Here is a 27,444-nt window from a genome sequence, read left to right on the forward strand (position 1 = left end):
GTTTGTAACCTAAGTATAGACAGTGCGTTATTTGAACGAATAAATGCATTATGATATTTATGAATATGTTTGGTACCCAAAAGCGTGCCAAGACGACCGTCATCGTGATCATACATTCAAACTACGTACAATTCGGAGTAGACGACAATATTCTGTGATTCACCTTGGTGTTTTTTTCTTTTGTAATGAATTTATTTAAATTTACATTTTAGGAATATTTAAGTATCCTCAAAGCTGAGGACCACATCCAATTATTTAGATTCATTATGCAATTTACTCATTTTACCAGGATAAACCAAACAAATCTAAGTTTTTGAAAATATATTATAGTCTTTGAGCGGGTACTAGCAAGTTGAAATAAATTCAATTTCAAAAAGGAAAAATGGGGTAGAAGTGCTTGCAGGTGAATCAACCTGAAAAATACTATTTTGCGGTAGGTATAATGAACCTGCTAAGATTTTATACAATTACCGGTATACAGGCACGGTTACGGTACAATTGTATAGTACTATGCAGCAGTAGTATGGGTTGTGTGTGCGCGACGCGACAGCGACGGCGGACGGTCTGTCTGCGAGCGGTTTCGGCTGGATAGGCGGGCGGAGGTGGGGGCTCGGCGTGTGACGGCGGTGTAGCGCACAGGGCCGCGACGGACTGCTCGCTGCAGCAGTGGCTGTCTGGCCGCCGGTGCGCGGCCGCCGTCGACGCTCAGCCACCGCGCGGCCCCGGCGGCGCTTGCGTGCTGCCGGCGTATCGATCGGCGGCCGGCGCGCACACACACGCACACGCACACGCACGCTACCAGCCCGCCGCAGCCGCCGCCCACGCCGGAGCTGCCGTAATGCATGTACCGGTGTGTGTGGCCTCGCGTGTCTGTCGCCGACAGCGGCGACGCTTGTTCCGCACACCGCCGGCCGACACCTATACGCTGCGCGTATACCACGACCGAGCCAACGCTGCATACACACACACACACACACAGCTTTATACCCATATCGCGTTATATGTTTTTCGTTACTTATTTGTTTGTTTATGGTGCGGCGAGATCGCTAGATTGGTATAATTTGAAATATAATATGTGATGTGAACATAATTACGTCTGTAAGATGGCGGCGGCGGATCTATTTCGTCGTCGAAGCCGCGTACCGATGAAGAGCACGTCATGTGCTCTTTTCGTTTTTTAAGAGGCGTCACACGTGAGGTTAAGCGCGAGCGTGTTCCGCCGCCGCCGCCACTGATTGTGCGTGTGAGGAGGTGAGCGTCCGGGTCGCTCATTGCCGTCGTACCCCCCTCCCCCCTCAATACCAAGCGGCTGAGGTGTAATGGGATTTTAATGGAAATTCGTGTACCGCCTTCCACCGGATCACACCACTCAAGCGAGTTTGGCGGACAATGAACAGAAAAACAAATTAGAAAAATATTATTCGCATAACGCTCCTCGCTGATGGTAATCCATACATGGGTATCGCATATTATTATACCAGCCGAACAACCACGGTATTCGCATGAACTTAACGCCTTGGTCGTGGTTGAGTGGGGGAGGGGGGGGGAAACGATTGGACAATGTGAATTTAATGTGATATAACTGTTTTCCCCATCTTAATAGCTTATAAAAAAGAAATATTATGTGCTGTAGTATTAGAGATTTTTTACTTCTGTCCCCCCTCCTCCGGTTTCTACGGGCGCCCTTGGACCACGAGCACTTTGAACCATGACTATTGTGGATGATTTTCACCGATAAAATATCGAAATCACACACTGCAGGATTACAGTTATACCGTATAGGTAGAGGACATTGGCACATAAATGTATAATAATATACTATTAGTATATAAGTTTTTGCGGTTTCTGCGAACGAATGTTTTTTTTTTGAAACGGACTCCGTCGAGGTTCCGATTGTAATACTATTTTTTAAGCGTATACACATTATTGGTATATTATATAAACTTATATTTTTTTAAGCACGATCGGACCAGTTTCTTGTACGGTTAAATTATACAATACTTTATTGAATCAAATTCTAAACCGTATACCCGACAAAAGTCAACAGACTGAGCTCGTGAACCGTGTATTTCCAACCCTCCTAACCTTACTTAATGCTCGAACTTTACTAATTTGTCCACTAATACGTACACGCATCGCATAATAATATAAAATACAACTTTTTGTTTACAACTGATACTTAACCACTCAAATAAGGGGTAGCAGAACTTGTATACGCACAACTATAATAACAGCCATACAATATTATACTGTCTATCGATCACTACAAGTATATACGACAAACAAGGGGTACCTGTGAACATTTTGATAATATAAACGTCATGTCATGCGTGTAAGTGACATGTATGCGTATTTTAAGTTGACTTGCCTGCCTCGGGTTGTACAATATAATATTCGATGAATGTTCGACACATTTCATCGGACCCAAAGTGACGAAACGCGCGTAAAAATGAGAATGCAATAAACGATTCTCGGGAAACTTGTCACTGCACAACAACAACAATTATAAGGAGATCGAAAATGGTTAATCGATGAGAATCGGGCTGCGGCGCCGGTGGACATGGAGAAAACTGCAGTCGTCTAGCTGTCACTGTTTTCATATTCTTGTGACTCTGATCGACGGAAAATTTCGCCGTTGTTGACAGACGTTGGCGAGAAACGCGTAAAGCAGTAGTCTTCATAGTTCATAATATATGTATTCAGTTGGTAGGTTACCGTCATTTTATTACCCACGTACGTGTTGGATAAATCGCCGGCTTTAACGTAAACCAGATGGACGACGGTCGCCACGACAGCGGTATAAAACCAGTCACCTCGACCGCGGTACAAAATCAGCCGTCCCTAATACTGCGTTAGAAGTTCGGTTGACTGGCGATAATTATATTCGTGGCCGGTCAGTCTGTATTTTGAAAACCGCGATCGCTGTCTGGTTTTTTTTTCGCGATCAAAGTATCAAACCGTTTTCGGTATCGTCGATAGTGACGAGGTGTGCAGTGCAACGAAATGTTCGATAAACTATAGTCTTGTAAAAATTTTAAACTAGGATCAAGAAGCATGATATATTGATTAAAAAAGTTCCATCCTAAATATGTCTCTGCAGAATAATGGTGATACGATATTGTAGCCGTTTGGACAGCGCACTACAGTCGCATCACACAAACGGACGAAATAATAATTTAACCATGTCACCTGCAGAATGTACGAGTAAACGCGCAGTGTGTACGGCGAAACTAAACAAAGACATAAAGGTAAAGTTCGCATATCCATTAAACAAATCGAAAATATATAAAAACCTTATTTATTATGCGTGAGGCTTTTTGTTTACATATATCCACGTAGGTATATTATAATGTATGTATATCGTATATTTATGTACATACAGAACATTTATACAACCCCTCCCGTCGAGAACATATCCTAACTATCTAACCCATACCACTATCTGAATTGTTTGTCACACACCGTACTCCGAGTTTGTAACCTAAGTATAGACAGTGCGTTATTTGAACGAATAAATGCATTATGATATTTATGAATATGTTTGGTACCCAAAAGCGTGCCAAGACGACCGTCATCGTGATCATACATTCAAACTACGTACAATTCGGAGTAGACGACAATATTCTGTGATTCACCTTGGTGTTTTTTTCTTTTGTAATGAATTTATTTAAATTTACATTTTAGGAATATTTAAGTATCCTCAAAGCTGAGGACCACATCCAATTATTTAGATTCATTATGCAATTTACTCATTTTACCAGGATAAACCAAACAAATCTAAGTTTTTGAAAATATATTATAGTCTTTGAGCGGGTACTAGCAAGTTGAAATAAATTCAATTTCAAAAAGGAAAAATGGGGTAGAAGTGCTTGCAGGTGAATCAACCTGAAAAATACTATTTTGCGGTAGGTATAATGAACCTGCTAAGATTTTATACAATTACCGGTATACAGGAACGGTTACGGTACAATTGTATAGTACTATGCAGCAGTAGTATGGTAGAGAGTCAAGATGAAAAAATAAGTCTCAAAGAGAATAGTCGTCTGTGGAGAAAGAGAAGTTTAATTTCATACCATACATTTTTTAATTAAACTTAAACAGTATAGTCTTTGATTTGAAATGAAATTATAAAACGTTTAATCATACTGTAGCATTGTCAATTTGTAGCAAAGTAGGTTGTTCACAATGAAATCGTTTGAATCACAACAGATACATAATTGTAATACATCAAATATACAGGTAATCAGGTTATCATCATCTTGGTAGTGATTAGCCGACCAAACAATTCCAGACATCTGATGTTTGAAGTTAAGAAATAATAAAACATTTTAATTTAGTTAAAATGTTTCAGTAATTTAAAATGCATTGCTAAATACCGTATTATCTGTGCCCGGCTTATACTTTTTCCTTCTCAAGCAATACATCTACCGAATCAACCTAGGGTCCAGATGAATTTAGCATTGTTTTAAAAAAAATATAACTGAATATAAAACGATTCTCATATGTGAAATCAATCGACTAATAAATACTATAATTACGATAATTAATCCTACAGTCAACTACCTAAAAACTCAGTATCAAAGCAATGACTCTCAAATCATATTAATCTACTCATGAGCAATTTTTCTGCTGATTCTATTCATGATAATTCTCCCCCTCCCAATAACATAGCGATATTGGTGTAGTGACCTTCTGACTATTTAAAATATATTAGTCTTCCAAAACTTCTGTGAAATGAGATTTCTCTATACATGTTACAGGTTTCACGATGTTTATAAACAAACATCAAAAATAGAATTATTTTAAAAGCCAATTTACAGATTTATTCAATAAAAAAAAAAAATAATAAAAATATTATGATTTATGAGGTACCGGAAAAATGAACACTCGAAAGCGGTGCACCTAAATAGCCTATTCGTAACGCCGTGTAATCATAATTATTGTATAATCGAAATAAAATATTATATCACACAATATGATACCGACAAATGAACCTAATTTATTGTTGAATAAACTCAGTGACACAAAGAGGAAAATGTTGTGTCGATAGCGGTAGATGTTATTTAGGTGGAGGGAATTTTCTGCACATTGGTATAATAATATAAGCTTACGAATTTTCACTGTTTTACATAAAGCTCGGTTATCGTGGACTGAAAAATATTAATTTAACGACTTCATTAGAGGAAAACAAATCACAAATAATAATAATTATTATTACTAACTTAATATTATGCAACTCGGTTATTTGTCGGGAAGATATAAGATACTGTTACACTGCAGGAGTAATACAATTGTGTCGTAAAATGTACCGAAAAAAAAAAAGGGGCGTATGCTTGAACCCCACGTCAGCTGAATAATATTGCCGATATTGTGTATTAGTATACTCGCTGAAAACTGGAGAGCTGTCAAACGGATGATATATTATTATTATTATACTGTGAATAATATATTATATTCGATTGTTATTTTTGTCAAAGTTCACGGAATGAAAACCATAATTTTCAGTTAAACTCTAGATCCGATCTGCATATTATTTTAAAATTAACTCACGTGTGAACATGATAAAACACGTGGCAATCGCAAGGAACACGTGATAACACACCAGCAATATACACGGATGTTCCGCATAATATAAATATTATGTAAGTCATTAAAGTCCCAACTGTTCTTAAGTAAGTAGGTACTGTATAATATCTGTTTAATGTTTTATTTTTTTCCCTCCGGCTACGACAAGTATTTTCCGCTACAATTGCGATATCTCTAGTGATGGATGTGATGGAACTCGTTTTAATTATAATCAGTGAGGTTAAATTGCACATAGTTTAAACACGTACTAATACAATGAAGCGATCTAAGCAAAACTGTGGAAGTCGCGTCGTATATTATGATATTATGTTACTGCACTACTGCAGCATGGTCGTTATGAAATATTTTCCCGTTTATTCACATTATATTATTATATTAGTCTAAGTATTATTCCAGCACGAAATATACTATCCCCACTGTTACTCAGACTATTATTTGCGACGGTGATGACAACGACGACGATAACGGACGCACACTTAACAGAAGGCCTTTGCCTCGGATTTCGCACGTTTCAGTCTCCGGTCGTCCCTCGATGATAGACATGACGAACCCCGGACGTCCTGCTGTACACACGCGTACAAATAATATACGATTTGAATTTTAATAAAATATGAGATAAGCACATCACGACGACGGGGACGCGTGTGGACCCACTCACCCACGCACACAAACGCATTAATCACCTATGTCGTCGTCGTTGTCGTCGACGTCGTTTCGTTATGCACAACTATAATGTATTATAACAATAATATTATTATGATGTTGATACGACTCAGTTGCAAAATTAGTTTCTTTTCTTTAACACACATTCGAGCATTCGTCGGTTTGAAACGAACAGACCATAATAAATATCTCGCGACTATTATTATAATAAACGTGTGCGGTTAAATGTTAAATATATATGAATGTATTTTTTTTTTTTTTTTTAATGACCACTTTATTGTTTCCCCGCGTTGTCTACAATTTATAATAACAATAATAATAATAATAATACACTCGAGACCGACTATTAATAAATCTTTAGGCTGTCTAAATATTAATTCCTTGGAATATTGGCCGCCGCGTTCGATGCGTTAACCATTCGCATTGTACCGTTTTAATTATGTTCCAAGGGCTTTTGCTGCCGCCACCGCCGCCGCCGATGTTTCTGCTGCCGTTGCCGCTAGTCGAGTAGTACTAACCTACTCGGGTTTGGCCCATACGAAATAATAATTATACGTGTTCGTTCAACATTAACCGTCGGATGAGGTGTAGGCGGGAGAACTAAAACAGCCACAAGAGATTTACCTACACCGCCGAGGATAATATATTATTACAATAATAATAATAATAATAATAATAATAATAATAATAAACAACACGCACCCGCAGTAACGATATACCACGATTGCGCAATAATAATATTATTTTCCTGCAGAGTCGACGGCTGTAGATAACAGTTGAAAGACTGCGCCGCGCCGATTTCAAATTACAAATAAATTATTATTATTGTTGTTGTCGTTAAAAGTGCGGTTGAACGGGTCGCGCACACGTTCAATATTAGTAGCTCGGGCGCCGCGATAACTGCATCCGCAACACCTCCCGCCAAACGGTGAATAAACGATTGTTTTTTNTTTTTTTTTTTTTTTTTTTCCAATGCCAAAAATCATCGAATGGACGACGAAAGTTCTTTGAAGGTCGACGCCGTCATGGGCGCGTCAACACTTATATAGTACAATAATATTATATTTTATTTTTTATACGCGTAACAGCGCGACGGAATGGGTACGGACAGTCTTGTAAAAAAATACTTTTTTTACTTTTTTTTTTTGAATAAATATTCGAATACACGAAAAGGAATATATTTTTTTCCCCTGCTCTAATATTTGTCGGTTTTGAAATGGTCGGAAATCAACGTGGGTCGATCATATTTCATTCAAAGAGAAAAACTTTATAACTTATAATGCGCCCGATTTTTTAATAGAAAAATTTGTTTTGTCACAAATTAAAACAATTTTTCGAGTTCAAAAAAAAAAGTATTTTTAATGAATAAAACAAAACAAAACATTTTTTTTTCAGATTTCGTATTCGAATAATTTTTTCAACAATTATTTAACAGAGTATTCGAATGAAAAAAAAGTATTTGAATACATTTATTCGAATACCTTAAAAGACTGGGTATAAGCCGGATGCGCACTTTAACGAAATAACATACTACATAATATTATACTATTATGCAACACAACAACACAACTGTACACACACGAGTCTTATATTATGTAGAGTTCAGTCTTCTGCACAGAGTAGAGAGTAGATATGTGATTCGTAAAAAAAAATATCCTAACGATGATTACGAGATGATGAGACGCCGCCAACGCAAAGAACACAAACATAATGACATTGCATCGAATCTCGATTACAGATTTAATTGCCTTAACCGACAAACCGTATGCGGGACTATAATATCGTTAATCAAAATATAAATACTTTGGGTGCGTTGAATGAGAATAAAAATGTAATCGTTGTACAGAGATTCTTTACGAACACACACACACACACACACACACACACACACACACACACACAAAGCGCAGTTATTTATACGAACGTTTCGATTGAAGAGCACCGCGTCACATGGCCAACAGAACGCCGTCGATTAAACAAAAAAAATCGTAATTCTACCATGGCCTTAAGAGAATGTCAGCGCCACTACTTGTTTTACTTGTCTCCCTGACCCACGCGCGACATGGCAGTTGTGCGTTCATCGCAACGATTCTGTGTTGGTAGATTTGTTGTTGTTAATTATCATCCAGCGAGTGTGACTATGACTGTTGTATTACTCGCAGCCAACGGTATTGTCAAAAACATCTCATCGATTTTTTTTTTTTTGAACGTTTTAGAGATGAGCATTTTCAAATCGTAATACCCCGTATTATTGTAGACGCCCCGAAAAATATTTTCACTCTCGAGTTTGATGATGAGTCGATTCACCTAACCACCAATATCAAAGCCAACAGTGAACAATTGGTTTTCCTTTATTCGAATTTTCGATGGAAAACAAAAATAAATAATATGCGCCGACACCGTCGTCTTAACACGGCTGTTCGATAAATAAGTGTGCACATGTATGGCGCATAATAATATTAAGCTGTACGTCTGGATTTTAATCGCAGGTATACAGTTGGTTCGCAGAGTTAACAATATTAACAGACAAACGAGCGGAACTCGATCGGCTATAGGTGCAGTGGTGCGCCGGTCAATAGTATTATTAACTGCAGATAAACGCGTTATGTTTTCAAAAAAAAAAAAAAAAATGTGACGGTCATTTGATCGACTGCGAATCGTAAATCGTAACACTACTTTATATTACTTTTTAATTGATTTACCGCGCACACAACACCATCGTATACATCTGTAGTGCACAGCTGCTGTTGGTTCGTTAATTTATAGGAATACAAATTCGTATTAAATTATTACTATGCATTTCGAGAGCCACCATTCTGCGTATTCGATGCACTGCGGGTCAAACGTGACCATCGTCGTACGTGTAAATTAATATTTAACTACGAACGGCACACGTTCGGAAACCGTTTAAACGTATATCCGAAATTCTACGCGTGTGTGCTTTGTATAGCAACCACCAGCAGTCTGTAGGCGCACCGATGATATTATTAAATATTATTACAACACAGCAATATAATAGGTAGACGTAGTCCCGAAACACTATATTCCCGAGCAATACAATATTCACGGGCATTTTCACCGCACGATCGTTTAACACAATATGGTTAGTTACTGAAATTATTTCGGTTGCCTATATACGACTTACGGGGTTCACACTGTGAGCCTAGAGTGGTCGAACGGTACGGAGGGCCGGGGGAGGGGGGTAGTTATAGTTGGGTGGTTACTGGTTAGGAATACCCTACAGATGAAATACATGTCATGCCCGCCCATCACAGAGTGATACATAACATAACCAAGTGGTTCATACCACGCGGTACAATAATCACCCTGTATATCGTTATGCGCTGTTGGCATGCGAAGATATGATGATTTTACAACGCGGGTTGAATAAGTACCGGGCGTTGCCGCGAACAGCATTGGTCGGTACTGTAGCTATACCACTTGCACGTACTAACGGTATGCAATAATACCGATCGGTGTGCGAGGATAGACTTCGGCTGTGGGTTTTTTTTTCCCCAATGCATTTATAAATACTGTTGTACATAATACCAGCTTTTTTCCAACGTGTATCGCATCATTCATTACCTGTCTGTCGGTTCTAATTTATGTCCAGGACGGCTAACCGTTGATCAAATATTGGATCATCAGCACGAGGAAATACATAAAATAAAAAAAAGTTTTCCAGTGAACCAAAGCCTGCTGCTGGGAAATACATAAACGGTCGAACAATCTGCTCTTCTTCCGAAATCTTTTTCAATCATCTTGATCAAAATAAATCAGCACAAAATCTCATAAAAAGTTTTCAGTGATAACTTTGAAAATCACAAACCGATTTCAAATCAAATGTCATACTAATGTCGTTAGTAATATAATATAATAAGTATGTAACACTTGTAAATTGTAAAATTAAAGATATTATATATGTATAAAAGCATTGAAAACTATGTCAATAAAAGTTATTTCATCTTTTTACATTTACAACTTGTACGTTTTTCAAAATCAATATTATTTTGTAAGTTATATATTTTTGTCATAATTTAACTGTTTGTGTTCTTCACAAATTGTGGAAAGAGTGTGGAAACAGAATTTTTCATGAAAACTACTCATTACTATGACCCGGTCATTTTTTTCAATTCAGTGCTAAACCGATCAGAAAATCAAAATTCAACCGTGCCCAATATAGGGTATATAATTGTGTCATGACATTGGCCATCATTCAAAGTCAGAAATGTTCTCGGTAAATGTTTTGCTGAATAAAAAGTAGATAAATAAAAACTCGTAAGACATGCAAGATCAATTGATCAACTTTAAATGGACAGACATGTTATTTTTTATAATATTGACATAGATAAACTGGTAAATGTTATATTCGGATCATAGTTTAGAAACCATAACCAAAAATAATTTACACAATTTATTTATTACCTAGTTGAAAGGTCCTTTAATCTTAAAATCCAATGCTCGACTAATTTTTCATGTACTAAAGATTAAGGCTTTATTTCACAACGCTAAATCGTAACATAAATGATTTCTTATTTTATATTATTTTGCTGTTTTGAATAAATTATAGTAGTTAGTCGTATAGGATCGCTTCAATAATAAATACTAAATATGATGTTTTCATTAGAATCTTGCAATGGACCATAGTGGAATATTTATCCATAGTTAATTATATACAAATTCCTGACCTAACCGACTACTTAAGTGTCTATAATGTACATTCAGAAAAAAAAGAGTTCATATTTAATTATACATGTTAACATATTATATAAGAATTTAAATACACAGTTATTTTAAAACCATAATAACCAAATGTTTTCCATTAAAAACTATTGCTTCAACTAAACAAAAATTGAATTTAGTCATATAACAGAAATCATAACAATAAACGTTCCTTAATGCACACCTTAATAAATATATACATGCTGAACAAACTGTGATAGTAATACTGTATTGGCCGATAAATAATTTGAAACAAATAAATAATAATTTAACTAAAATAATCGAAATCAGCAATCAACACCATCGAATATACAGAATAACCGTTATTTAAAATATTGATATGGCCATAACTCTTAAATTAAAAAAATGTTTTCAACAAAGTTATAAATTAATACATCATTCCAGGTTGATTTATTTTTATTAAATTAAAAAAAAACTGTATTTACAATATCAGAATGAAATAGTATCATAACATACTATTACTATTAATTTATAACTTCAATATAATCTTGTGTACAATTGAGCATTAAATTATAGGTAGGTACTAAATTGTACCACAGTACTTATATGTAACCTAGTTTTTAACATTTTAGTTTGTTTGGAAATATATAAATTTAATTCTCGTTAATTGTATTACAACGAACGGCACAGCGTTTGTATTGTTTTGGTGCAGTCGGCGAAATCTCAATGACTCACGAGGACTTGATAATGTGGAAAAAAGACAATAAGGCTTCGACTAACCTATACGCCGGTTAAATGCAAGGGATTTTTTTTTTTTTAGCAGCGTTATGGCACGCAAAATTAGTTTTTCCTTTTTTCTCGAATACAATATCTCTGAGTGAAACACATTCCGGTGCATGTGCAATTATTTATATGCGGAGACTCGGTGCATTTTAATTAAAAAATATTCGATAGACAGCACGAGAGCACGGGCGTGGGTGTCGAGCTGCTGAAAGAGTTGTGCTGGTGCATTTATTTTCACCGCACCGCCAACCGTCCGTCAGCACACCCGTACACAATAAGGGTCGCATGTGGGTCAAGTGCATTCAAGGTCTCCACTACTGGGGGCGACGGCGGTGCCGCCCGAGATATATTTGAAGAGTAAGCAAGTAAATCGCGTTATCGCTGGAGACAAAAGGAACTCACTCACTCGAACCTAACAGGGTAGTAAAAAAAAAGGGAGGAAAAGACCACCAACAATTTTTTAAAAACCACTCTAGACCACTGAAAAAGCCGACTATATATAAAATTTAATACGTTTATTATATTTATAATGCATGTACTCGTATAATATATATATACTGTGTGTATATAATAACTGCAGCACCACAAGTCACACTCGGTTCTCTCTGGCCCCGTTTCAGTTCTATGTATAACATGTATACACCCACCCACACATACTCCTACGGCACTTTATACCGCCCACACTCGCACGTGAGGGGCGGGGGACGAAATGATTTAACCCAGAATCATCGGAACCGCCTTAGGATTTCGACTTCAGATCGTGGCCGTACATAATTAAAGGGTTTTGCACGCATCCATACATACACACACACACACACACACACACACACACACACACACACATATATATATAATGCGCTTGAGTGTGTGTGTTTCAAGTAGTGCGCAAAATAATAGACGGACAATTAGCCGAACAACGCCATACCGCCGTTTTGAGTGTTCCGTGTGACGGGTTTTTAATTGCTACGATAACGCACTGCATGTAATATGTACATGGGTGGGTCTGCCTATAGTGTATATTATAATAAAATACAATCCGAGCCACTACAACAGCTTAAGTCCCGAGATCTCAGTTCCCGCTCACAGTTCAGGTGCTTCGCATTCGGTCGAGACGAGAAACGCGCATATTCGGAAAGAGCGACAGAGGGAGGCGCGAAGAGAGACAGGAGAGTTTGAGAGAGTGAGATGGAGACACGCAAAACGATTTAAGACCATAAAACTTAAAAATATATTATGTATTGTCTTGCGCACCCAGCGGCCTATTTATACAGCTAGCGGTGGGACGAAAAGCCGCGTATAATGTGGGTTATGCCTCCAATTATGTAAGACTGATTTAATATAATGCATATACTATACACTGAGCATTAATGTTAAATGAAATGCCACCCGACACAAAAACCGTTAAAAAAGGAATCGGTACTTTTTTTTGGAGTACAATTTTTCAACAATTATTTTATAACATACCTCACCTTATATTACTCAGGTCGTGCACATCTGATGGGGACACGCGTGACATGACGTACGACGTTGTGATTTTTTTGAATCAGATACAATGTATCGTTTCCAGCTTTTTCGCTACACTATACTAAACGATTCTTCCGTTTTGTTTGACTTTTCACGAATAAGTTTGAATTTTCACCGCATGAATCTACCACGACGTGGTCCGTCTCTCTATCTCTCTATCTCTCTCTCTCTCTCTCTCTCTCTCTCTCTCTCTCTCTCTCTCTCTCTCTCTCTTCTGCGCTCATTCTTTCTCGTTCGCTTATTACATATTTTCGCCCTTTTTCCTTCTCTCTTCCGCTCATTGTGTACCCCGAATACATTTACATCCGGTGGTGTTTGCGATCCATTAACGAGGGAGCACTATACTAATGATACTCAGTCAAATGAAATGACACCGAATGTTTGATATATCGTTTGCGCACACCTATTGTTAAAAATAACCCTTTTAACGCAGTTTTATAGAACCTAGGTAAATTTATGACCTACCCAATCCATACAGACGACGGGAATTAGAATAAAAAATACATGTATTGCCACGTTCAGAATCTACACGTGATTTGATTCCCTGTATAAATATATATATAGATATGCATAAGGCAACGTACCATATTCAACAATAATGGGATTATTATTGGCACACAGTGGTTAAAATCTGAACGACGGAAACAGCAGTTTTATAGGATTATTAAAATTAATACTCCACGTGTACTGTTATATTCTCTCTGTGGAAAAATTGGATCAAAGTAAAGTATTATAATATGTTCCTTGTTCAACTGACAATCGAAAACTTACTGTACGCAAATTAAATTTTGATGTGTGTTATTCATTTTTTCTTCTTCAAAACATCAATTTGAATTCATACACGTACCATAATATTATCTATCTGTTTAATTGTTTAATTTGCATACTTAAAAATGTACCTATACTCAGTCATAGAATGTAAAAATACCAATTTAATTTGCTACTTTCAAACATTTAATTGATTGTACATTGACAATTATACCAAGTTTATCGAAACGTAGTTAAGTATTATCATATATATTTGAATTGCATTATTAAGTTTATATGATACACACAAGATTTCATTTCATTTAACTAAGTAGTCCGCTAATCGAATTTTCGTTTCAAAAATAATTGTTTAGTTTGATGTTATTAGGGTTAGTAAAAAAGTATTCAAAGTAAAGTTTTTTTGACAAAAACAAGAAATATTATTTTTATTGATCTTTTCAACATTTACAGAAAACGCCATTAGTTATATTATACTTATAATTAATCTTAATAATATTATATGTTAAGTAAACTGTAAAGTAATCAGTACTAAAATAAAAGTTACAATTAAATGTTAACATTTAATTTAAATTTAAAACAGGATATTATTTTCCTGGAACTATACAAGTTCATTTTTAATTTACATTCTCATATTGATTTTTCTCAGTTATCCAGAAATGTAAATTGTACAAGAATACATTATTATGATAATTTTATAAACGAACAACAACAAAATGAACCAAGTAATACAATAGAACATCTATTCAATTGTTTGGTAGTCGTGCTAATTCATTTTAACGTAATTACTAATTAGTCTATTTTTATGAAAAAAAATTTCATTTAAACCGTTTTACAACTATGTACGAACTGATCAATAATTATTATATTAACTGCATACCAATAAGTATATTAACACTCTCAAGGGGGACTAGAGGGAGATGAACTACAATAATAAATTAGAGCAATAATTGTATAATAACATGAAACAATAATTTCATAATTCGAATTTAAAAAAAAATGATTTAGGGGGAAGATCTAACCATTGCCTTCCACCTCTCACTATAAGCACCACTGTAACAGGCGTACAAAAATATTTAGTCGGGTTATTTATTATGACGGTATAACCTTAATCAAAAACACAATATAAATAAATAAAAACGTCTCATGTTTCGTTTCAGACATAAACTCCAAAATAAATCTTTCTAACCTTATTACTCAAGAGAGAATGCTTGTTATTTTATTATTGTAAATATTTCTTCTTTCTGAGAAAAACTTATGAGTTACTTTAAACGAATTTAAATGATCAATTCATATGATTACATAAGTATCTACCACCAAATCATTCGACCGTCGTTATTGGTAATACCACTATAGAGTCCAATACCCGCACTCTTATCATATTAAATTAGTTTTGCATCTACAACTTTATGTTTATCAGGTATATATGCACTTAATATATATAATATACAAAACAATTGAGGTATTTTTCATATATAAATACCACCAATAATACAAGTTTTCTCGATATAACGTTTTGAAGTTTTTCAATAATTGAATAATATAAATCTTAAAATAAACATAATATAATTATTATTAAAGTGTTAGTGTAACATCCGTTATCAAATCAAATAATATTGTCTTGAATAAAAATATAATATAATACACAGTTAACAAAATGTTATGATAATGCATTTACTTAGGCAAATGAAAAATATTAGCCCAAATATATCTAATTTTAACGAATATCGATTGTGTACAGAATCTAGAAAAATAAATAAGTACCTACCTGTATCATAAACAAATAAATAATGATAAACACGAATTAAATTAAATTTAAGTATGATATTAATAAACTGAAGCATCAAAGGTGGGTTGTTGTATTTACTGCCTGTAATGTAATGAATACGATTTCAATTAAAATTATATTTATTCGATCAGCCGTGCGGGTCCATATATACCGCCATTTCCCAAATGAAAATTATACAATCATAATATAATTTACGCATAGATGGTTCTATTCAATTTCTGAAGCCCCGATTGAAATATAATATACATATATATTTGCATATTCATCGAATATATTTCAGAACAGTTTTTAATTCGAATCAGTGTTTGAAAATATATTTAAAGAATAAATACATGCATCATTGTGAAAACCCACCATGAATTGCAACTGAACGACATGTCAAAGAATATAAAAATATACGTGTGATATTCCTTTATCAAAATATATGTGTAGGTAGCTATAGTTAATTCGTGTACATACAATTTCCATTTATCTAAAATTGCAAAATTTTAATATGTGAGTATCAGCATTTATATTATAACGCGCAGAAAAGTTTTAACTTAAAAATGTAAAACACTCAATATTAATTATTATCGAATGTGCAATGATAATTCACTTACCTTAATAGTTCACATTACACTATATATATATATATATAGTTATTGTTCAACAACTGCGTGGATTTGCTAAAAACTAAAGATCTGCGAAATTCAATGTTAAATTAAAACTACCAAAATATAAAATTATGTTTACCTATATTGTAGTAACTCACTGTTACGTCGGAATCTGCATTAGAATTGGATGCTTAGAGACAACACGGTCGATTGTTTTCTACTTCTCAACTATGAATAATATGTTTTATATTATAATAATAATGTTTATACAAGAACGTGAAATAAATTGTATAAAAAAGTATCACGGTCTATACACAAAGTGTTCCTCGAGAATTTAATAATTTTAAGTGGTACAGAAATTACAGAGTGCCACGCACACACACACACACACACACACATACTCACATACACACACATTGCGGGCTTTATTAAATAAAGAATCTACACTATCCAAAACCTTTAAATATATTAATCTTCACGGACCTATAATATACTATTCCGCATATACACGCATAAAATGGTATTTTTATCTTTCATAGATATAACATTTTTTGTCCCCCGGGTGTCAACAATAAACAAATATAGGGCGAGGGTGAGTGTACTGAGTACCTTAATTTGGTTTTACAGTCCATGAATTTGTATTGTGCATATGATATAAATCATTTTTTCAAGTCGAAGTTAAGATGATATATACATATATACATTATTCTGACTTCGCTCAGAACATTAAATTAAAACTTTAAGACTAGAAAAGCTGTGTATAAGACAGCATAATGACTCTTTCGTCCCTTCATTTAACCCACGCATATAAGAACTGTTTATTATATTCCAGGTGTAAACTAAAAATAATCAACTAACCTGCGTCCACTCAAAAATAAAGAAATTAAAAGAATTAAGAATTTTTTAATTAACAAATCCAATTATCTAATTGCATAACTTGGAGGATGTGTAACTGAGACGAACTTGATTTATTTTTAAACATGACACCAGAATCACGGTCCTGATGAAATAATAATCCAACCGAAAACCCATTTAATTTCTAAGAACCAAAAAGGTTGGGTTGAGCATTAATTTATTAAAAAAAAACATATTTTTTATGTATTATCAAAAGGGCTTTATCAACCTCTCTAAATTTACATAAAGGTTTCAATAGAATACAAATTAGTGTAAATTATGTCAAAACTGAGGTATTTCGTAAAATACAACTACGGATTTGAATCGACTACAAAATAATAATAAACCATGCATTGTATTATAAAGTCCTCGGCGTGTATTATCAATAACAATTATTATTGTTATAACTTTTAAGTATGATTTTTTATAACGAGTGTGGCTAATAGAGGTATATCACCCAACAACAATATTATATCAAATGATTAATCAACATATTATTATTATTATTATTATTTAATAACATGAAATTACGCAACCTAAAATGGCCAGTTAATAATCGTTTGATAATGATTAGTTAAGTATAAAATCGATGCGTTTGTAAAATTAAAAAAAAAAAAATGAACCGCAAACAATAATTGAGCTATTTAAAAAGGTATTTTATAATCGTATTCATATCGTAATTTTTTAGGCAGGTTTAAACAACATAAACACACACACAAATAAAAACAATACCTATTATATATATATATTTTTTTTTTGTTTTGAACCACTACAGATATTGGCACGAATGCGTGGGCACATATTACATTGGCGTACATGACTGATAAAGACTGCAGAGTTCGATATCCCGTTTCGCTTATTCCGCGAATATTACTGCACAAAAATACATACCATAAAATATATGGGGCAACCTAATATTATATTATTGTACCATAGATGTATATTATAATATTATAATTTGTTCTGATTTTTTTTTTCCTGGAAATTCGCCATCCCCTCGCGTCCAGACAGAGCTGCACATTTGCGGGCGTCTAAAGGATACTACGTCATATTAATAATATTATAAGAAATAATCACCCACGCAGCTCGGCAACAACACTCGAGGGAAATAAAAAAAAAACTAAAACCAAAAAATTAAATAAAAGAACAAAAAATACGCGCTCGTCAGTCCATCAGTCGACCGTGCGACGTTATACACCGGTAGGTTACGTACGTTACACAGGTACCCCCATAAGACGTATTATTTGTACATTTTCAGACATATTATTTTGTATATCAGACGCACGCGTGTCTTCTCCTATACCGCACGTGTTCCGCATTTTTCTAATAAACGCGATGCGCCTGTAGTTGTTTAATCCCAGAAATTCGCCGAACCGTAATTGCCGGCGGACGCAATACACGTACGCGCAGCTCGTAGACGGGTATAATAATATGGTATGTACGTAGGTATATAGATACCAGGACCGCGGTATAGACCCGAGGCCTTGAACGAGAATTCGCTCGATTTATTGACCGTAATCGAACGATTATAGTACGGTCTGCCGCGCGGTCGTAAAAACTATTCGCGACGTGTCTCAAGACCACTGCGATATAATACCATAATATAACGCTTATATACAATGCGGCGATAATATTTAAGTATATAAATGTATTATTACATCTGCGCGCGCAGGGTGAACCGATATGTACGGCCGAACAGTGCACCCTCCAGATATATTTTCTCTGCAATACGAAAACGTGAACATTTTGTTTGTAAAATAATATATCGTGTTATTGAGCATGATTTTCGGAAATATGATCACGACCAAACGACACCCCTCCCCTCCCCCACAACCGCGACATCGTGTTTTGAAATCTCTGCGTCCGAGGTGACCGACGACGCTGCAGGAAAATTGCACGTTTATTTTACTCGATCGTTATTGTATAGCTACGGGGACATCGAACTGCAGTCGTCGAAGACCGTTCGCCGTTTAATATTTATTGCGACAATACTAAACTGTGATTGGACGGAAAATTGAATTTTCACAAGTATCACTCGAAAATTCAAACCCCACACGCCCACCTGCGTATAATATAGGTATACCTACACGGACATTTTGGGAGATCGTACTTTTTTCCCTCTGCTATATAACCCTGCAGACAAACTTTCAACTTGTATCGACTATTGCGGCAAATATTTGGAAAAAAAAACCACGAAATAATATATTATATGAAATAAAATAAATATACCGAGCTCGTTACTGCAAGCATAATATAATATTATGACATATTCTGTGCCGGATGGAGGCAGGCACTTACACAGCGGCTGTAACTAGTAATGATAAAATATTAAAATATAATATCGTATACCTGCGCGAGGGATAAAAAAAAAAAATGGTCCGTGGGATTCGTTTGGAATTCTTCTGGCCGTCTGGGACGAAATTATTTAGTCACCGAGGAGTTTGGAATATTCAACGTTGCCCGACAACTGTCAGTTTCTTAACTTTGTTTTTTCCAAAGCGGAACCCAACGAATACGGATGAATATCACGCTGCGAGAGGTTATAATAATAACACACACGAATTCGCTTGTCATATCGTTGTTTTAATTTTTAACTGCAAACGTCGGAATGCAATCGCAACAAACGGGGGCGGGGGATGTCTTTTGATGTGACCAAACCCTTTTGCAGCAAGCCAATGCAACTACGACTTACTGCTGTAGCGGATTACATCCCAGGCAGAAAAAAAAAAATAATAATAAAACCAACCATCCACCGCGTCCACCGGTCTATTGTCGTTTCCCATCCCCCTGAATTATTATCGTGATGTTGAAGTCTTGGTGGTGTGCACAGCGCGTGCATCTGACCTATATACACTCGAATGGTCGTCGTCGCCCGGGGTCAGTGGTACGCAAAATCAACTGCGGGATTGGATTTTTAATGCGTAGACAACGAGGGCACCAAAAGTAAACAACACTATCCCACTAGCCAATAGTATAGTTTCCCAAGACAAACTCCTTTGTTTATCATTCGAGAAAAATCTGTTAATTAACTTTTTATTACGAAAAAACTTTTTCACAAAGGATAACAAAATAATCTAAATTTTTTTAATTTATTTATCATACCTTTATTTTGTGCATTTTTTTATTTGTTCTACATGAGTACCTACTTAACCAAAATCTCTTAATGCATTTATTAATATAGTTGTATACAAAATTGTTGTTATATACCTAGACAGTGGTTTTGAATTCAAATAGCTGACATTACTTAATAATATAATATTTAGAAAATGAATAAAATATATTACGTACACATGCAGGAAATTATGGGGATACAATAATTAATTCAGTTGACCAGAATCATGAATTTAATTGTAAATTAGTATTTACAAATATGGAAAACCCGTAAACAAAATATGAATAAGAGTCCGTGACCTTTAAAATGTGAAAACCTACAGTAAAAACAAACATTCAAATGCATAATTGAAATGTATTTTATTTCATGATAAATACTTTTGTTATTAGTAAAGTTTGTGAACATTTATTATCAGAAATGGTTTTACTTTTTTATTCCGTTATAATTTCACGAGATCATGACAGCATGTAATTTTAATAAAATATTTAGTTAATAATTCATATACCTACCTACCAAAATGTTTTAATTAGATTCTGAACAATTTTAATCAAAATTATTGTAATGAATCTATAATAAATTTAAATAGGAACACAAACTTACATACATATTTTATAAAATTGAAGTTTATATTTAAATATTTTGATAATTAGTCATGTTATATTTAACTATTGTTTCTCGACAAAATTATTTATGAACCTTAAGAACAAAAACAAGACCTATATCAACGAAATTGATAGTAAAGTGCACAATTATTATTAGTCATGTTACTAGTAAACGTAGTTCTCAAGAAAATTATTTATGAAACTTAATATAAATAGAACAAGATCTATATCAACGCAACTGATAATAATGTGCTTAATTGATTAGTCATGTTTTTAGTAAATGGTGAGCAAAACAAAATATATAATTTATGAATCTTATAAATAATAGAATGAGATAATTATCGACAAAATTGATAATAAAGTATTGAAGAAATCACGTTTGAAAAAACATTTTAAAAAAAAATATAATAAAATGAATGTCTACAGTAAACTCAAATAGTTGTTAAAGAAAAAATATTATTTCAGATTATTTACATGATTCATTTTCATATCGAGTTACAAGATCTAAGAAAATCATTATGCTAAATTTAGATAAAATATGAATTAATTTGAACTAGAAAATAAAAAAATAATTTATCTTCTAAACTCAAATTATTAAATCTTTTAAGGCTTGATCCATGTAAAACTAAAGAATATAATAACTGATAATATTATGTACCAAATTAGAAATAATAAGCTTGGAAATAAGTTATGATATTTGAATTTAATTTTTAAGCTACCTACTCATTTATTTTATGAAAACGAATATTTATCAGTATTAGCTAGTTAGGTGACATATTATGTTGTGTCTAAATCAATTTTTGAGAATTATAATACAAATTATTTAAAGTCTCAATAAATTGTAAATAGGTGTAACGATTTTCCGAAAGAAAAATGTCTTGTATTGACTGTATTGATATTTGATAGTAAATACATTCAAGCAAACACAATGATCAAATGGTATATATTATGTATATTAAATTATTGGTTTACAGTATTATTTTATAAAAATCACTCTTTTACTGTAAAACGATCATACGGTAGGATTAGTTATATTTTACTCATCAAAATACATCATTTTTAACGTTGTTTCCCCCGAAACAATGTTTTGAAAGAGCGCCCCTTGAATCCGTCAGCGTCTTTGGTAAAAAAAATTAATTATTATAAACTCTACTTGAAATATTATATTAATTATCTAGTAATAACTTGCAATACTTATGCCGAGTTGCATAAAAAAATTGATTAATTTAATGGTTCACTAAAATTTAATGGACCACTGACGGGCCACTAAATCATGTTTAAGGGACAATTAGCTCACAATCGATTCATTAAATGTTTAGTGATTGTTTATGCAACCCAGCATTAATGCTTTTAGTAATTAATTTCTTAACTTATAAGTTATAATTAATACATTTTAAGATGGAAAATAGTTAACTATTGTTTCCTATAGTATGTTTAATGTAGATACTATAATAATATATACTCGGTAAGTTTAACTAATTAAACAATATTATTTTTGCTATTAATTTATTGACTGATACCAAAACCCATAATATTAAAGTATAAACAAAAATCGGTTGGTGTTTCACACTCTGATATTTTTTTTGAGTTTGAATAGTAAACAATAGTAATTGTGGAGTGGCTTGATGTTTTAGACCCACAGAGTAGAGCCGTAAAACCAACTGCTATCTTAAAATGTTTACACTCCGTTTGGAGGGGCATTCCCGTAATGAGTGTATTAAATGTATAATGTATACAGCGTTACTGTTTAAAACATAGATAATATGTACATACATTTGTCGATAAAAATTAGAATTGAGTCAAATCTAATTGAAAATAAACTACAAAACCCTTGAATTTGTTGTAAAAACTAAAAATAATATTATTGTGTGGCACTGACAAGTTCAATTAAAACCAATACGTACTCCATAACTTGTATAATATAAAAAATGTATTTTCAATCTATAGATATTATATTATTTTAGGTAGTTACGATATATTAAAAAAAAAGTGAAATATTGAAATGAACAAAAGTTATTACATAGCCGGTTAATTAAATTTGTTCGCTATTTGTGTTACGCCTTACACCCTGTGTGTACCCAGAAGTGTAATAAAAAATATAATATAATATTAAAATATGCAATTGATTCTACATTTCATGATCTCAAAAGTAAAATTCTTATTAAAAATGTTCGACATGCGTGTTGATGTGTCGCGTGATCGTAATCATTTACCAAACGTCCGTGTCACACGATAAGACTCACCTCTACTCGAAGAGAGAAAAAAAAATGCGCAGATTCATAAAAGTTTCTCTAGTTTCTACGCGGTTACGAGTTTATTTCCACCACAACCTTATTTCACTAACCCGTCATACGAATGTCGTGTTCTCGTTATTTTGGTTTTAAAAATCGTACTGCAATATATTGTCGCGGTCATTTATTCAAAACGCGTAAGCGAATAATAAGGTAACGTGTTTTCGTAAATTTCATTTTATTTGTTTTTATCGTTTATGCGCAGTTGCAGTGCGTTCATCAAGTTATCGGTATTACTTTAAACGTAAACGCTCAGTAATGGAGAATAAACTTCTCAGTCAAGGTGCCCCCCATTTAAAACCAAAACTACCAAATGCCCATACTTTCCACTCCGGAACTATACATTTAAACAAAATCCATACGCTGGCAATAGGTACAATACCGTCATTTGTAGTAATTGGGCAAAAATCCCGGGACATGAGTTTAAAAAAATAAAAATAAATGTTTGCACTAAAACTCACTCAGATTGAGTACGTACTAACACAATTCAAAGGCTGACCTCAAAACGTTTTAAGTGTTTGTGGGGAATTCTAAAACCGTTGTGCAGTGTAACGTCCCCGCACGGTAGGTCAGGTACGCGTCCGGAATAATAATATAACAGTGACTTGTGTGCGCGCGTATTAATTTCAACAACAACAGTAAGACACACACTCCCGAGTCTGACCGTAAAGTGAAAAACAATAATGGAAATTTGCAAGAAAGATCGAGAGATTTATCGTCACGAATTACGCGTACCTATTTCAATTTATTGTTGAAACGCGATTGCCGATGGGACGTCATTGTTTTCGCCGTTATACGACCAAACTCCATACATCCGTAAAAAGCGCATAACCTTTAATATAATATTATTACGTACCAGAGTACCACACGGTATTGTCAATTATGGATAATAATAATAATAATTATTATTATTATTATCACAGGTATGAGCTGTGCGTTGAACCCATCACAAATTTATCGCTGTAAAATAATATTATTATAATATTATGTTCTAGGTCATGATCAGATATTTAACCACACACACACACACATACACACACACACAGACACACACACACACACACATACACACGCACACAGCCATTAATCTTCGTCTGATCGACATAGATCGACACACACGCGGACCGGTGAACGTGTTGAATAATGTTCTATTATACCGAGCGGATTGTATTATTATTATATTTGACTATGGAATAGTTACATTCGAACGAAGATTACGGTCTCGTTATGATCTCTGATTTGTCATTTTGGTACCATTGTTATTATTATTATCGTAATCATCGCTATCAATGTCATGTGTACAACATTATAAATATTCGTGCATTATGCGCGACGAGTACCTGTCCTATTTTAAGCCCGCCGACGATATGATGTCCATTCAATATCGCGTACAATACCGTATTATTGAACACTGCCTACTACCAAACTACTCGCGCATTATGATGGCCGTCGTCGAAACAACAATCATTTTACCCATTTCGTTATTAATAATTATATTACAATAAAAATAATTACAAAATATAATGGTGATGGTATCGAGCTAACTCGGGGGACAGCTCCACCTTCCGACTCTAAACCTGTTTGTGCATTATTATCGAATCAATGTAATAAATAATAATAATAATAATATACAGAAGGTAGGAATCGTATTATTATTTTAATGCGGCGACGATGATGGACCGGCGCGGAATCGTCTATTCGACCTAGATTTCGGCCTACCTAGTAGGCGAAATAATGCTCGGCAGCCAGGCCGGTCAGTGTCGTGCTGGTAACCGGCTGGCGCAGCCGATAACCAGGTAAAGGTAGACGCGCGTTATTGCAATATTATAATGTCAGACGTCAGTTTAAATACTTTTACAGCAGGCATATTACGTGTGATGCAAAACCGAAACGGAACGGAGCACCGACTCGGATAATATTGATATTATTACGAGCTGATTATTATAGAGGGCCGCTTTTATCGGACGTCTATTTTAGTCGCTCTAACCTAAAATCTGGTATATAGTTAGCCGGCGAAACCCGGTCGGGTCCGGTGTATAGTTATGGCTTGCAAACCATTGTACGAACTTCTTAATCAGGTAGGTTCATCTAATAGACACCTACTCGGTGCCCACCCGACACGGACGTCACGAATCCTCAAAAAATTCACGGTTTTCGACAAATCTTGGTCAACTCGGGTACGTCTCAAGTCATTTTCTCGTCAACGGTTAACAGTATGTATCGGTTTAAACCAATAGTTGTACGGCGATAACTACTACTACGACACAACAAACAACTGACCTCTGGGCGTCAACAGGTTATCTTTGCTGGACATGGCGTTCTGGTCGGCGGCGGCCGGCGTTCCGTAGCTCATCTCGAACTGCACGGGCGTCAGCGTGGACGGCGGCAACTGGTGTCTGTCCGGCGCTCCCGACGCGCGCCGTCCACCGTTCGTGGCCGACGTTCTGCGGTGGCGGTCGCCGGCGTCTCCGGCGGCCGGGCCGAAGTACGCGACGTTGTCGGCGGCGGTCGTGGCCGGAGCCGACGTGGTGATCGCGGCGGCGGCGGCGGCGGCGGCGGTGGTACGTTGACCGGCGTCGGTTGTACAGTGGTCGGGAGTTACCGGCCGGCGGCGGTCGCTCGCGGCCGAGTCTTCTTCGGGATCTGCGCGCGGAGGCGGAGGCGTCATCGCGACAGCGTCGTCAGTTGGCGGCGGCGGCGGTGGATTGAATGCGACGCGACGGGACGACTGCGGATCGGGCGACGACAGGCCGCGGACATTCGAACGACTGAGCGATACGACGGACGGTCGGACTGTTATGGGGATATTTCAAGCCGGTATCCTACAACGGTCGACCTGTTTAGGCGTGTTCGGCGGCGCGGATTGCGATTTGCCTGGCGATCGAATCGACGAGCGTGTGGCGTTCGGGACGGCGACGCGATCGTGTGCCGGCGACGACACGAGCAGAACACGAGGACGAGAGATCCACACGATTGAGAGAGCCGTCCGGCGTCGGCGGTAGCGTGGTGCGAGTGCAACGTGCGCTCCCCACCGCTCCTCCCCGTCTACACGACGCCCCTTCACCTCGCCGCCTTCCCACCACGCGCTCACCACTACTACTACTACTACTACAACTACTACAACTGCCTACTACCTACTACTATTACTACTACAACAACTATTATACTAATATCGTATTATTATAATATAATATGTGCTGTCGCCTGTTCACGTACTTTACTTACTACTACTACTACTACTACTTTTCACGTGACATTTTTTTTTCCTTTTTTATCGTCGAGTAAGTATTTAGTTTTCAAGGTCTGAGTGCGATTCTCCGAATATACCCACCCCCGACCACCCACGTGCGACGAGTGCACTCGACTCGCCACCGTTTTTTTTTCCCACCCTCGTGAAACAAGCTGTAAAATGTATTTTATGATAATAATAATAATTTATTATTATCGAGTGTGGGTGTGTATAATATAGGTATATGTCCGTGCATTATACACGACCAGCGGGCGCGTGATATGACGTCTTATAACACACACGACCAGCAGCTACCGGTCCACTTACCACTTACCGCAGCAGACGATATCGTTACAGTATTAATCATGACAATAATGTACCGACGACGACGACGACGACGACGACGATTAGTCGACACGACTGATACAATAATTATACCCAATACGATATAGTCGGTTAGTGGAATCGGTAAACGTCACTCGTCTTTCGTGCCGACGACGTTTAAAAGAAAACATATTGGGTGTTCAGTCGGTGGTCGTGTTCCGAAACGCCTAGACGTCTTATCGAATTTCTAGTTGAAGGTTGGGCAAATAGTCGAGGCCTTGCATTATTACATTATTACGAATAACAGGTTTTGAATTGGGCGATCGTAGAGGCAACCAATGGGCAGGCAGGAGTTATATTTTATTTCGTCAAGCAGCAGTGTTTGCTTTCGATAACTATGCGTATTCAAAACACAGAAAAATATTGGAAGTCTTATAACTACAAGAATGTAGTTGCACGGTCATTTCTCGTACCCGCCAACAAATTAAACGTCATTAAAAATAAAAAATAATTAATCCAAATACATCTGCGAGTTCGGATATCAATAAGGGGTAGTGACGTGTAACGTAATACTTTACTTCATAACACGATAAATATACCAATAAT

At 35.6% G+C, this 27,444-nt stretch overlaps 1 protein-coding gene across 1 annotated transcript in view; it reads right to left on the reverse strand.

The window, feature by feature from the left end:
- Positions 1-26,269, reverse strand: part of LOC111034020 (putative inorganic phosphate cotransporter) — an 83,757-nt gene extending 57,488 nt beyond the window's left edge. Inside the window, exon 1 of the mRNA XM_022315037.1 lies at positions 25,566-26,269. Within this exon, the coding sequence (XP_022170729.1) occupies positions 25,566-25,953 (388 nt within the window). The 5' untranslated portion in view covers positions 25,954-26,269. The remainder of the gene's footprint in view (positions 1-25,565) is intronic.
- Positions 26,270-27,444: the final 1,175 nt, after the last annotated feature.

The sequence above is a fragment of the Myzus persicae genome, unplaced genomic scaffold, assembly GCF_001856785.1.
Source record: "Myzus persicae strain clone G006 unplaced genomic scaffold, MPER_G0061.0, whole genome shotgun sequence".
Taxonomy (NCBI): domain Eukaryota; kingdom Metazoa; phylum Arthropoda; class Insecta; order Hemiptera; family Aphididae; genus Myzus; species Myzus persicae.